At 31.9% G+C, this 13768-nt stretch overlaps 1 protein-coding gene across 3 annotated transcripts in view; it reads right to left on the minus strand.

Annotated features, from left to right (window-relative positions):
• Window positions 1-2297: 2297 nt before the first annotated feature.
• The window catches only part of LOC143047520 (uncharacterized), a 41321-nt gene continuing 29850 nt past the window's right edge, over window positions 2298-13768 (minus strand). For 2 of the 3 annotated variants that reach the window (XM_076220575.1, XM_076220573.1), the window contains 5 exons: window positions 11873-11974; window positions 8619-8684; window positions 7652-7672; window positions 5831-5988; window positions 2321-3147 (listed from right to left, as the gene is read on the minus strand). In XM_076220575.1, coding sequence (XP_076076690.1) covers window positions 5837-5988; window positions 7652-7672; window positions 8619-8684; window positions 11873-11974 — 341 coding nt within the window. In that variant the 3' untranslated portion in view covers window positions 2321-3147; window positions 5831-5836. Of the gene's footprint in view, window positions 3148-5830; window positions 5989-7651; window positions 7673-8618; window positions 8685-11872; window positions 11975-13768 lie in introns of all 3 variants that reach the window. The other variant, XM_076220574.1, reaches the window with a different exon arrangement.

Genomic DNA, 13768 nt, shown 5'->3' on the forward strand with positions numbered 1-13768 from the left:
GATGTACGCTGCCGAAAAGAGTCATTCGTTCAATTTTTATTTTAGTCCAATTTTTCCCTATTTTTGGTTAGTTTGATCATAATAGTTTAAACCGACAGCTATCACATACGAAATTGGAGAACAAGATTGTGTCATTTCAATTTTAATATTTACAGACAGTTAAAAAAACATTTCCGTAAGTTAAGAAGATGATTGTAAAAAAAATACGTTTGGACCCCCTTTATTAAATACGAAAAATCTAAATCCTTCGTGTATTTATAGTCAATTAAAATATTCACAATTCTAAACGGTTCTATCCTTCAATTTAAGTTCTTGATACATAAACTAATTTGTGTAAAAATGAATTTACCGTAAGACAGATAGATTCAAGCCCATTTCGTCGGTTTGTTATAATTTTTGCAGTATAGCTTATTATATTAATACAAGCATTCCACAATAATATATATTTACGAAAATATTATCCCCATTTTAGTTGTCCAGTTTCAATAATGCAATCAATGACATTTATGACATATACATAAATTTATAATACTTGAAAGTAAATATTCTTTTATTCAATCTCGATTAACTTTGCACATTTCAACAGTAAAAAAATCTATGCCTACATTTGCCTACATTATTTTGTTAAACATCATGTGAAACCTGATCGATTCATCGGTATTTATCTGTTTAACTCGGGATCCGCTTTTAACCGGAAAATACTTTTAGAACAGTTTAAAACAAACGGTAAAAAGCAAAAATATGCTAAATTAAATACAATTTTCCATGTTAAACTGCTGTAGTTTGAACAATTCTCGTCCGTTTTTCAAGTTTTTTACATCATACGACTTCATCTGAAGGCAGAGGTTTTATATGATACAGCGCCACCTTCTTATTAATAAACCTCGGATTTCACACAGGTACTTTAAAATTACCGGACTCGATAAAATCATGTGACTGATAAGAAATTGCAGATGCCATTTTACAACCGCGGTATCACAGATAGTAACCAAAGGGGTTCTATCGCTGAGACTATAATTGGATAAAATCATATAACTTTAGTACAGGGCTCTACAGGCCGTTAATACATGCTAATTACTCGATGTTATTCCTTTTAAATAATACTTCCATGGTCTAACTATGGTTATAATTTCCACACAATATATAAACAAATTTGTATCTGACCCAACTTTAACTTGTTAAATATATATATGACATGTTGCATTGGTTTTTATTTTTCATTTAGCACAGCTTAAACTAAAGCTGAAGTTGTTATTTAATTCTTGTGTTACAATGGCTTGTTAAGTGTTTTATTCTCCTTTTATTGTATAAGAAATTCAGATAGTGAAGTGTCCCAAAATGTTAGCCATATTTGTAAGGATGAAAAAATGGTCCAAAATATGAATCAACAAATCTTTGTTAACTAAAAACAAAATATCACATAAATCTGTTACTATGGTAATGTATCATACTCCCTCAAATACAAAAATATAATCCTTTTATTCTAATCCTTCACAAAATAATGAAATCTCTCAACAATTTCTTTAAAATCTAAATAAAGAATTATATGCTAACAATACACAATGGCAGATTTAGGGGATGGCCCTGTCCCCTTATGGAGCTACTTATATGGTTAATGAATATACTATTTTTTAAAGTCCTACCCCTAAAGTTGCCATGATGGGGCCCCGTTTTCAAAATCCTAGATATGCAAACACCACAGTTTTTTACTCAATGAAACAAAACAACAAACATCAACATTTCAATGATTTCTACAACAATTTTTTAATCTAATCTTCCTATTGTTGCCGACGCGCCGGGAAGTAGTAACCTCCAACTATGGCCAGGTTGGAAGAGAAGCCTTGCGAAGTGGTAGGAACCATGGGAAGTTCGTCCTATTAGATGCCAAGCCTTTAGAACAATTTTATGTATCATATAATAGTAAAACGAACTCAAGTTACATTGTATACAAACTTTAATTTTCTATATTTATCTTATCTATTTATAACTCTGTATTGCTACTTTCACTTTTCATTGTTTCTCTCACCATGACGACGTCAAATTTAATGCACCACTTTGAGTACTTCAGGGGCTCAATTTCTGTATAAAAATTGTCCTGATGAAGCCTGCCTTGCAGGCGAAACATGTAGACATAGATAATAAAATTGCAGATCTTTTGAAGTGTTGTTGTCAATTTTAATTATTATTTAAGGATTGCATTCATTTGCATGATTTGACAACCCGGCATACCAAGGTATCCACTTCAGGGACTCTACCAAAACGATTTCACAGGCGTTGGTTCACCTCGCGGAATTTAATTTTTTTTTATGTTTAGCCTTCATTTTTTCTTTCTTTTCATGTACAGCACCTTAACACAGCACAACAACTGAACATTTTCATTATTATAGAGACATTTGAAATATTTTCAAACTGCAATAGCAATAAAAAAAGATTAAAGATTTAAATATGAACTCTGTCAATCTATTTTTGGCTTGTTTATCCAGGCACTTTAAGAAATAATGCTGACATTAAGTTTTGATATAATTACGTTTAGTGGTAAATTCTGTAACTATATATGTGAACATAAAGAAAAATATCACATTTTTCCAAAAACAAAAGAGATTCAGTTATATATAAGTAATTCAGTATTACAACCAATTGGAAACAATTCTCATAGAGTTTTAAATCAAATTTTTGAATTAAATTTTTAAATCAAATTTTTGAATTAAATTTTTAAATCAAATTTTTAAATTAAATTTTTAAACTAAATTTTTAAATTATAAATTTTTAAATCTAATTTTTAAATCAAATTTTAGAAAATAACTACTTTTAAGCCTTAAAAAACACCCAACTCCAAATCACATGAAAAATTAGGTTACAATATTAAGAATTTTAAATAAATGAGATAACTTTGATTTTAAAACATGTTTGAAAGACAAGAAATGACATAAAGTGTAACATAACTATAAAATCCAGGAAATAGAAATTCATCCTCTACAGTTTCTCAGTACTCCTCTATGTTTTACATCTGATGGTAGTTGCTGGAGGCCTGTCTAGATTTGTACCATTTCAGAACGAAGAAGATGATCAAAATGATCCCAGCACACAATACTATTCCACCAATGAAGGAGGCTCCATCAAAATGTCTGTCTGTAGATGGCGCTGCAGCTGCAATAAAAGTTAAAATCTGCATGTGATGAAAAAGTAGACATTAGGGTTGAATGTTAATGAAACTAAACAAAGCAAAAAATGACATAGAAAATGGAAGTCGATGAAGGTTTCAAAACAAATAGAGTGACTTTTAACTTTTCTATTTCTAACTTCTGTTGAATAATGATAACAATTTACTATTTGTGTTGTGACTCAATCTTAAAATCTTAAGCAAAGCTTAAATGACATTTCTAGAACAAGGTAAGAAGGTAAGACTTGCCACACTCTACAAAATAGTGAACAAAGTGGCAATATCAAAGAAAAGTCATCTAATACCACCAAAATAACCATCGAGAACTATGCACAATGAATGATTCCAATTACCATTAGCATCCTGTGATAATGGCAAGAACTAATTTTTCCCAAAAAAACATCCAGTATTGGAACGCTCTTCCTCCTGCAGTTGTATTAGCACTGTCAGAAGAGGCTTTTAATTTTAAATCCTTCGATGATAAACCAGAATTAAATTCAATTAGTTTAGGGTTTGGTTCTGTATGAACATGAAATCTATGGCAGTATAATCAGTTTGATGATTGTGGCTATCTGGCTGAAGCAGGAGAGAAAGAAAAACTCATTGTCGACGCTTGATTCAAAACAGTTAAAAATGACAAATAAAGTGCTATAAAGCTGAATATAGGTAAACATAGTAACAGAACCATTATACATTTATTTCAGCAATTGTTTCTACATGAAAAGGCACTTTCTATTTATACATATATATGATGTAAACATAATCAAGAGTTACATGAAAAAGTTATACTAATTTAGTTTTTCTCCCACCTCATTTATTATCCAAGCAATTTCACTTTAAAGTGGTTTTAAAAGTTAAAAGCCTGTACCAAAAGCTCTGATCAATGAGATGAAATTACATATTTTATACTGTGGATTCAATTATATTTGTGGAAAATAATTTTCTTGGAAAGATAAAAAATTGTATTTCATGGATGTGTGATTTTATGGTTTTGCAAAAGTCTGCATATAAGCATATAGATAAATGTGTATTTCGTTGTTTAATTGTTTGCCTTTAGTAGTGGTATACACAAAAATTGGTATCCCACAAATTATAATGAACCCACATATTATATTTGAACTCATTCATTTTTATTTCATTGACTTACAACATTTCTAACATTCAACACCAAACAATATACGGAAGCTAACAGTTACAACTAAAATTGATGAAAATGCAACCAAGAAATGACAGATCCTGTAAATGAATATCATGCATATTCATCACCGTTGGCAGTGAACGTCATGCATATTCATCACCGTTGGCAGTGAATGTCATGCATATTCATCACCGTTGGCAGTGAACGTCATGCATATTCATCACCTTTGGCAGTGAATGTCATGCATATTCATCACCAATTAATAAAACAATTATGGATACAGATGTGTTCAATGTAGATGGGTGTGATGGTTCTATTTAATTCGGTTTTATCTTGAGGATGTTCGTTACTCCGTTTCAAAATAAGAATTACGAGCTGTTAAAAAGACTGTTGTAAATTGAAACTATATAAATAAAGGAACTAAAAAAACAGAAAAAATTAAAGGGTCTGCGTGCTTGTTTGACAGATATAGGCAGTTGAAAATTTTGTGGGAAATAATTCTCTTTGGACTTATACATTTAACCTTGGCACCCTTTCTCTTTTAAAAGATATAAAACAAGAATGTGTTCCCAGTACACGGTTGCCCCATCCGCACAATCATTTTCTATGTTCACTGGACCATGAAAATGGGGGGGAAATCTATAATTTGGCATTAAAATTAGAAAGATTGCATCATAGTGAACATGTGTGCTAAGTTTCAAGTGGATTGGACTTCAACTTCATAGAATACTACCTCGACCAAAAACTTTAACCTGAAGCGGGACAGACGGACAAACGGACGGATGAACGGACGGACGGACGCACAGACAAGAAAACATAATGCCCATAAATAGGGCATAAAAAAAACAAGGATTTTATAGCATTTTTAAATATGGTTACGTAATAAAATCATGAAAAAAAAAGTAGGGGTCAGTGGGAGGGGGGTTGGTTGGGGGAAGTGAAATTTTAATGGCACTACATGGATAAAACCAGAGGATTCTGAATAACTGGCAAACATTCTGAAACAAGAGAAGCGAACAACCTTAAAACAATGACAAACTGGTCCTGATGTCTGTAAAAAATAATCTGCCTAAATAAATCAAAAGTTTGTCATCTCTGTTGATATAGGGTAGTTGCCATCATATTTTAAGTAAACATATCACACTCGTTAAAAGCTGTTCTAAAATTAATCATCCATTACTTAATTAGAATATATTGTCATACATGAACAATTAATTAATATATACAATGAAAAAGTTCATGCTTTGGGATTATTGAAAATAAAATGTCAGAGGACATGCAATTAAAAAAAATAATCTTGAACTTCATACTGTGTTGATGTCAATGGCAAATTATTTTTTTTCGATTTGAATAAATCAATATTTCCTGTTAAGAAATTTATTAAAATGAAAAATTGAAATATCAGCTTATCAGGAAGTCAAATCTTATCAACCAGTATAAAAAAAAATATTAAACAGTTTACAAAAAAAGAAAAAAATACATAAAAAAACTCATGCTTTAAAATAAATTGAAGAAACTACATTAACAAGTACATTTGCCTAAAGGGTATGGTAGTTGCTTCCCTGTCTGGCCTGGTACCACCTGCATCCAAAAAATATGATGGCAACTATTGCTCCACATAAAATAACTCCACCAATGAATGAAACTCCATCAAAATGATGATTAATGCCACCTTTAGATGGTGCCGCAGCTGTAAATGTCAGAAAGAGGCTAAAAATTATCTTTTTCCAAATGACTATTTTCATAAAACCAATCTTTTGACTCTGAAGTATATGAATTTGTTGACGTGTTTCCTACCCTGCGGTAAATAATTTTAGTCCATAGTTAGGAAAAGCAAGTAAAAGTAAAATCAAGCTTTCAATGGGCAAAATTTGGAGAGAAAATTAACTGTTTTGTTTTTTATATACAGCAAAAAAATCAAAGTATACAGTTACAATTTTCCAATTTATTCACCTATTGTAAGCTTGATTTTACTTCTTCAGACTTGCTCCCTATTGACCCAGTACCAGAGTTTTATACCACAGAGTAGGAAATCTGTCGAAAAATTACATACTGGTACTTGGGAGTCAATAGTCAGTTATATGAAAATGGTCTATTCAAGGTCATTTTGAATTAGTGGAAGGTTTTCATTGTTTTGTTTTTAAACATGTTAAAGGGAAACATTAACAGATATATACATGTTGACAAATTTTCTTCTATTCTTGAACAAATTTACCTCTTTTTTATACCTTTCATATATAGCTTGTTAAGAGACAACAATTCAAGAAAATCAAGAATAAATTTACTACATATTCTACCTTTAATACAATTTTAAAAAAAGCCATGCCTCATCCCTAGAACCTTTCCCATATATAGCTTCAACTACATCAACTATGCATAAAGTCAATATGAAAAAAAATCTTAAACCTGATATATTCTTAATAAGGAAAATGCAACTGAAACTTTGTCATTGTTTACGTTCTTTTTTCCACTCACCTTTTTAAATTAATACATGCATTTTGTGTTTTTAAAATACATTGTTTCTAATCATGAACATGATGTATGGTAAAAAGTTAATAATTTCAGATATAAGCAACCTTTCTGTATAAGTAACTTCTGTAGACTGTAGATTCATTATTATTTGTGAGATATCAATTTTTGAGGATTTAGAGGGTACACGCTTGTATGCAGACTTTTACAAAACCACAAAATACAATTTGTGTATCCACGCAAATGCAAGTTTTAATCAATCCACAAAAATAAATATATCCACAATAAATAACAATCATCATTTCACTGTCACTGAAAATAACGTAGAATGCTCCAATTAAAATTCTAATTGGACTAAATTTTTCACTATCAAGCTGAAGGCAAAGAAGTATACGCTCAAATTTTAAACAATGAAATCTGCAAACAGATTGAAAGAAAAGTTATAGTTGATTTTTCCAGAATTTATCATTCACCTAGATGTATCTCACCACTGATAAATATCCAGAAAAATGAGTCATACGTGTGCAATCTAACATAAAATGAGTGCTGTCTTCAGTGTTGAAATGACATGCTTTTGTTTACCTGTAAAACATAACATGCTTACACGTTTTGGATTCTGAAGAATATTAGATGATTTATATAATTTTTTTTTATTCACTTAAGTGGGTAGACCTTGTTGGTTCAGGGAGATAACTCTTTAATTCAGTGATGCGTTTGTAAAAGTCTCATATCAAGAATTTACCTGAAACAGATTGGAAATAATCTATGTAACCTAGAAGCTTTGAATATATTGATGAAAATGGTTGATATAATCGTTCTGATGATTTTAAGAGTTATTTCCCTTAACCTAGGTCTACCTCCTTAAATTTATTTATGTAACTTACTTGTAGGAGCTACAGCAGCACCTGTCAACAAAATCATATCATTAGGTAATACAAGGGAAACAATCTAGGTATTTATATTTCTAATGCAATCATTTTGTATCAATGCTTCTGATTGGATGTTAATCAGCGGTCAATTCACTATCTCCTTGTCTCAGTGTAAGTAAGGGAAGTCGACATTTTGAATTCAGGAATGTATTAACATGCATTTACTCCAATAAAAAGCAAACAAAACCCATGTTTAGCACCTCTTAATTTTTTTTAAAATCAAATTATATTACATTATGAGGCTCATAAGAAGCTATAAAACATCCAGTGTTTACGTTTGACACCGGAAATATACATATGAGGCCCCCTGTTTAGGTGCCAAAGAAAATGACATCATTTCACAGAATTTTCATTTAATGAAAATTAATTAGCATCAATATAAGTTTGATTGCTTGGTTTATTTTGCCTTAGAACAAAGATAACTATATTGTATTGCTTTGCGGAAGTCCATTGACAGTTTTACTGCTGCAAATAGCTGTTTAGCTGGAGACGTGTTATCTCTTAATACTATATATATAACTACAATATTAATTTAAAGGTGAAGTTTTCAGTCAAACTTCAACAGTAAGTTTAATCCAGGAAATGCTTTGTATCATAACACTATAATTTAAATATGTGTAGTTTTCTTAATCAAATTGTTTCACATTTGTCAATTCCAGCATTTTATAACTAACTTCCTATGCAGTATGGGTATTGCTCATTGTTGATGGCTGTACTGTAACCTATACATGCTATAGTTGTTAACTTCTATATCATTTGGTCTGTGATGGAAAGTCTCAATGACAATCATACCACATCTTTTTTATTTCTTTCATATACTGTTTTTAATTCAAATGCTAGCTTAAATATTGATTATAACTCTATTGATAAATTTTGTTATCAAGTATTCTAAAAATAGCCTCTTATTCCAGCATGTACTTACATGAATCCAAAAAGGTGGTTCCACATTCTGTCTGGATAGTTGTTTGATTCGTAGTTGAGTAACACCCTACAAAACAATGAGTTAAAATGTAACTTGCCTATGAGTAACACCCTACAAAACAATGAGTTAAAATATACCTTGCCTATGAGTAACACCCTACAAAACAATGAGTTAAAATATACCTTGCCTATGAGTAACACCCTACAAAACAATGAGTTAAAATATACCTTGCCTATGAGTAACACCCTACAAAACAATGAGTTAAAATATACCTTGCCTATGAGTAACACCCTACAAAACAATGAGTTAAAATATACCTTGCCTATGAGTAACACCCTACAAAACAATGAGTTAAAATATACCTTGCCTATGAAAAATCTTAACACTGAAGAAGGACACCCAAAAGCAATAGAATATGTATATAAAACAATTTGAAAGGTAGAATATATGAGAATTCCAAAATTCTAAAATATGGTTGCGATCAGTCTTCATTTCCTTACACCCAAAGAATCACAACTTCATGCTCATTGTTTTTTAAGTTTAAAAGTAGATTTTGGCCTGTATGATACATTCTGCTGCTAATTACTGTAGAAACATTATTTTTCGTGGGGTTAAAATTTGGTGGTTTTGTCTCTCTATAAGATTTCTTGGGGATTTATTTTCATGGTTACCTTAAATGTAAGTGGTGTTATATGGAGGTTAAATTTTTCGTGGGGGTTTTAATTTCGCAGATATATTCTTTCCATGAAATAAATTAAATAAATCCTCCACGAAAATTTCTGCTTTTACAGTATTACAATGATTAAGTTTCCTGGCAGTGAATATAGGAAATGGTTAGTTTTACCGGAAAAATCTATCTACCAAAATTGCATGCTTGTTTGCAAACTAAGAAAGGTTGATATCAAATTTCAAGAAACTCTGATGATTTGTACTTCCAGCCAAAAATGCAACCAATTTTTAATAAAACAGACATACACAGATGGACAGACATTAACCAGTATGATATCCCCTTCCTTTCAGAGCAGGGTTATGTGTAAAACGGTTAAACCTGCTACATTTGTTTGCACTTGTCAGAGCAGGGTTATGTGTAAAACGTTTAAACCTGCTACATTTGTTTGCACTTGTCAGAGCAGGGTTATGTGTAAAACGTTTAAACCTGCTACATTTGTTTGCACTTGTCAGAGCAGGGTTATGTGTAAAACGTTTAAACCTGCTACATTTGTTTGCACTTGTCAGAGCAGGGTTATGTGTAAAACCGTTAAACCTGCTACATTTGTTTACACTTGTCAGAGCAGGGTTATGTGTAAAACGTTTAAACCTGCTACATTTGTTTGCACTTGTCAGAGCAGGGTTATGTGTAAAACGTTTAAACCTGCTACATTTGTTTGCACTTGTCAGAGCAGGGTTATGTGTAAAACGTTTAAACCTGCTATATTTGTTTGCACTTGTCAGAGCAGGGTTATGTGTAAAACGTTTAAACCTGCTATATTTGTTTACACTTGTCAGAGCAGGGTTATGTTTAAAACGTTTAAACCTGCTACATTTGTTTGCACTTGTCAGAGCAGGGTTATGTGTAAAACGTTGAAACCTGCTACATTTGTTTGCACTTGTCAGAGCAGGGTTATGTGTAAAACGTTGAAACCTGCTACATTTGTTTGCACTTGTCAGAGCAGGGTTATGTGTAAAACGTTTAAACCTGCTACATTTGTTTGCACTTGTCAGAGCAGGGTTATGTGTAAAACGTTTAAACCTGCTACATTTGTTTACACTTGTCAGAGCAGGGTTATGTGTAAAACGTTTAAACCTGCTACATTTGTTAACACTTGTCAGAGAAGGGTTACGTGTAAAACGTTTAAACCTGCTACATTTGTTTACACTTGTCAGAGCAGGTTTACGTGTAAAACGTTTAAACCTGCTACATTTGTTTACACTTGTCAGAGCAGGTTTACTTGTAAAACGGTTAAACCTGCTACATTTGTTTACACTTGTCAGAGCAGGGTTATGTGTAAAACGGTTAAACCTGCTACATTTGTTTACACTTGTCAGAGCAGGGTTATGTGTAAAACGGTTAAACCTGCTACATTTGTTTACACTTGTCAGAGCAGGGTTATGTGTAAAACGTTTAAACCTGCTATATTTGTTTGCACTTGTCAGAGCAGGGTTATGTGTAAAACGTTTAAACCTGCTACATTTGATTGCACTTGTCAGAGCAGGGTTATGTGTAAAACGGTTAAACCTGCTACATTTGTTTGCACTTGTCAGAGCAGGGTTATGTGTAAAACGTTTAAACCTGCTACATTTGTTTGCACTTGTCAGAGCAGGGTTATGTGTAAAACGTTTAAACCTGCTACATTTGTTTGCACTTGTCAGAGCAGGGTTATGTGTCAAACGTTTAAACCTGCTACATTTGTTTACACTTGTCAGAGCAGGGTTATGTGTAAAACGTTTAAACCTGCTACATTTGTTTACACTTGTCAGAGCAGGGTTATGTGTAAAACGGTTAAACCTGCTACATTTGTTTACACTTGTCAGAGCAGGGTTATGTGTAAAACGGTTAAACCTGCTACAATTGTTTGCACTTGTCAGAGCAGGGTTATGTGTAAAACATTTAAACCTGCTACATTTGTTTGCACTTGTCAGAGCAGGGTTATGTGTAAAACGTTTAAACCTGCTACATTTGTTTACACTTGTCAGAGCAGGGTTATGTGTAAAACGTTTAAACCTGCTACATTTGTTTACACTTGTCAGAGCAGGGTTATGTGTAAAACGTTTAAACCTGCTACATTTGTTTACACTTGTCAGAGCAGGGTTATGTGTAAAACGGTTAAACCTGCTACATTTGTTTACACTTGTCAGAGCAGGGTTATGTGTAAAACGTTTAAACCTGCTACATTTGTTTGCACTTGACCTAAGTTAGGAAATTGATGTTCAGTAGTTTTTATTTGATGTGTTTTATAAGTGTTTATCGTTTCTCATTTTTTTATATACAGATTAGACCATTGGTTTTTCTGTTTGAATGGTTTTACACTAGTCATTTTTGGGGCCCGTTATAGCTTGCTGTTTTGTGTGAGCCAAGACTTCGTGTTGAAGACCTTACTTCAACCTATAATAGATAATTTTTACAAATTGTGACTTGGAGAGAGAGTTGTTTGAAAAAGGCACTTATACCACATCTTTTTATATCTATAGAAGGACAGACAAAAACCATTATCATCCTTCCTTTCAGAGCAGGGTTATAAATAACTAGTACATACCTTTATAAGTCAGTTTTGTGGTGGTTCCATTGCAGTTGACAAAGATACACTTAAACAGTTCATTTCCACAACAGTCTTTCACGTTCTTGAGGTTCTGACACTCTGAAGAATAATAGGATGTTTTATATTATGTATTACAACATATACATGACATACTGTTAATTCAAAAGTTATTGTTTGCAATTATAATTTCTTAATTGACAAACATTTTTTTATTAATTGCTGCGATGTTAGGAAAAGCTGCATACAGATATACTGTGGATTCATTTATTTCCATTGATACCAATTTTTTCATGGATGAATGAAAACTTAACGTGTTCGTAGATATTTAATTTCATGATTTTGCAGAAGCCTTGAGAAAATTTGTCATTCCTTACACACTTAATTGAGTGGTTCAACCGTACCTAAGAAATCCACAAAATATGGTATCCAAAGAATAATAATGTCTCCACAGTATAATAAGATATCAGAATACAAATTCTTATTATTGCCATAATCAAATAGTTGCATTATTCACATTAATTAAAACTTTGCAATAATTTCTGAATTTACAGTGGTCAAATGGCCCACATTAATCACTAAAATAACTGAATTCATAAATTCTGTCTTGCTCTTCAAACTTTTTCAAATAGATATGACTTTATAACAACTGTCACAAATCAAGGAAGGGTTAAAACAGATGAACACAATTATACCTTTCTGTTTCAATAGAAAATATCAGACTGACGCAAAAATCTGGTATAAATGTTGTCAGTCAAATACAATTAACTTTGTTTTAATTGACAGAAAATTTGATTTAAAACTGTAAATGTGTTCCCTTTATCTATCAGAGATAGTAAGGATTGATAATCTCACTTTAACAAGGCATTCCAGCACATATTTTTATTCAGATACTGAACCATGGCTGTCTTCAACTTAATAGGACATCAAATTTTCTAGTAAAATTCCACATGCAAAATAATGAAGGCTATTTGTTTTTCAGGCCACCACCTAAACAATATACTAATTTAAGAATATCATTAAAGATAGTCTAGCATAGGCACATTCTTGAGGACAGTTCCAGAGAAAAATATATTGGAACACTGAAGCCAGTGAAGGTAGTATCAACTACACCAATATAGAGGGGTTGGACGGGTCCTGATCCCAAAATCCCGGGCTTAAAAACACGAAATCCTGAAGTCCCGAATTTAAATAAATTTAAATCCTGACATCTCGAGATTCGAAAAAAGAATTCCCGGTATCCCGAAAGGGTCAATCCAGAAATAACTAGCTTAAAAACACCCGATCCTGAGGTCCTGATTAAGGTCCCATCACCACTCAATATACCAACTTATAGGGGCAGTTTCTAGAGAATTCAAACACCATGAACAAACACATATGCATATGACACAATTGGGTGAAAAGAAATATCTGAAATTATAAAAGTTTATGTAATTTTGTATCGGAAAAACTAGAAGAAGCCCTTGTCCATAAAATCTCTAAAAACCAAAAAACCTTGCGATTAATTTTCAAAAAAGCTCTATTTTTTAGTTATTGAGAATAATAACATCTACTATTAGTGCCTAAGCAAAGTAGTGATCTTCATTATATTGGTTCGTAGTAGAATTTTTGAGGGGAATATTAAGATTTTAATGTCAGTGACGAAGACTTTAAAATCTGCTGAAAGATAGAAAATGAGAATTGTGACACCCTAAACCTTTTCCAAACTGAATCCCAATTTGTTTAATTTTAAAAACAATACAAATGTATTGGAATCAACTATGAGAATGATATAATGGTTGTTTTGTGAGTTAGGCTACTCCAGATCAATATGATTATCTCCCCTTTTAAAATATGTTTAACTGCAATTATATTCTAATAAAAGTGTAAAAGCAGTATTGGTTTTGCTCATTGTTG

Source organism: Mytilus galloprovincialis, chromosome 10 (genome assembly GCF_965363235.1).
Source record: "Mytilus galloprovincialis chromosome 10, xbMytGall1.hap1.1, whole genome shotgun sequence".
Taxonomy (NCBI): domain Eukaryota; kingdom Metazoa; phylum Mollusca; class Bivalvia; order Mytilida; family Mytilidae; genus Mytilus; species Mytilus galloprovincialis.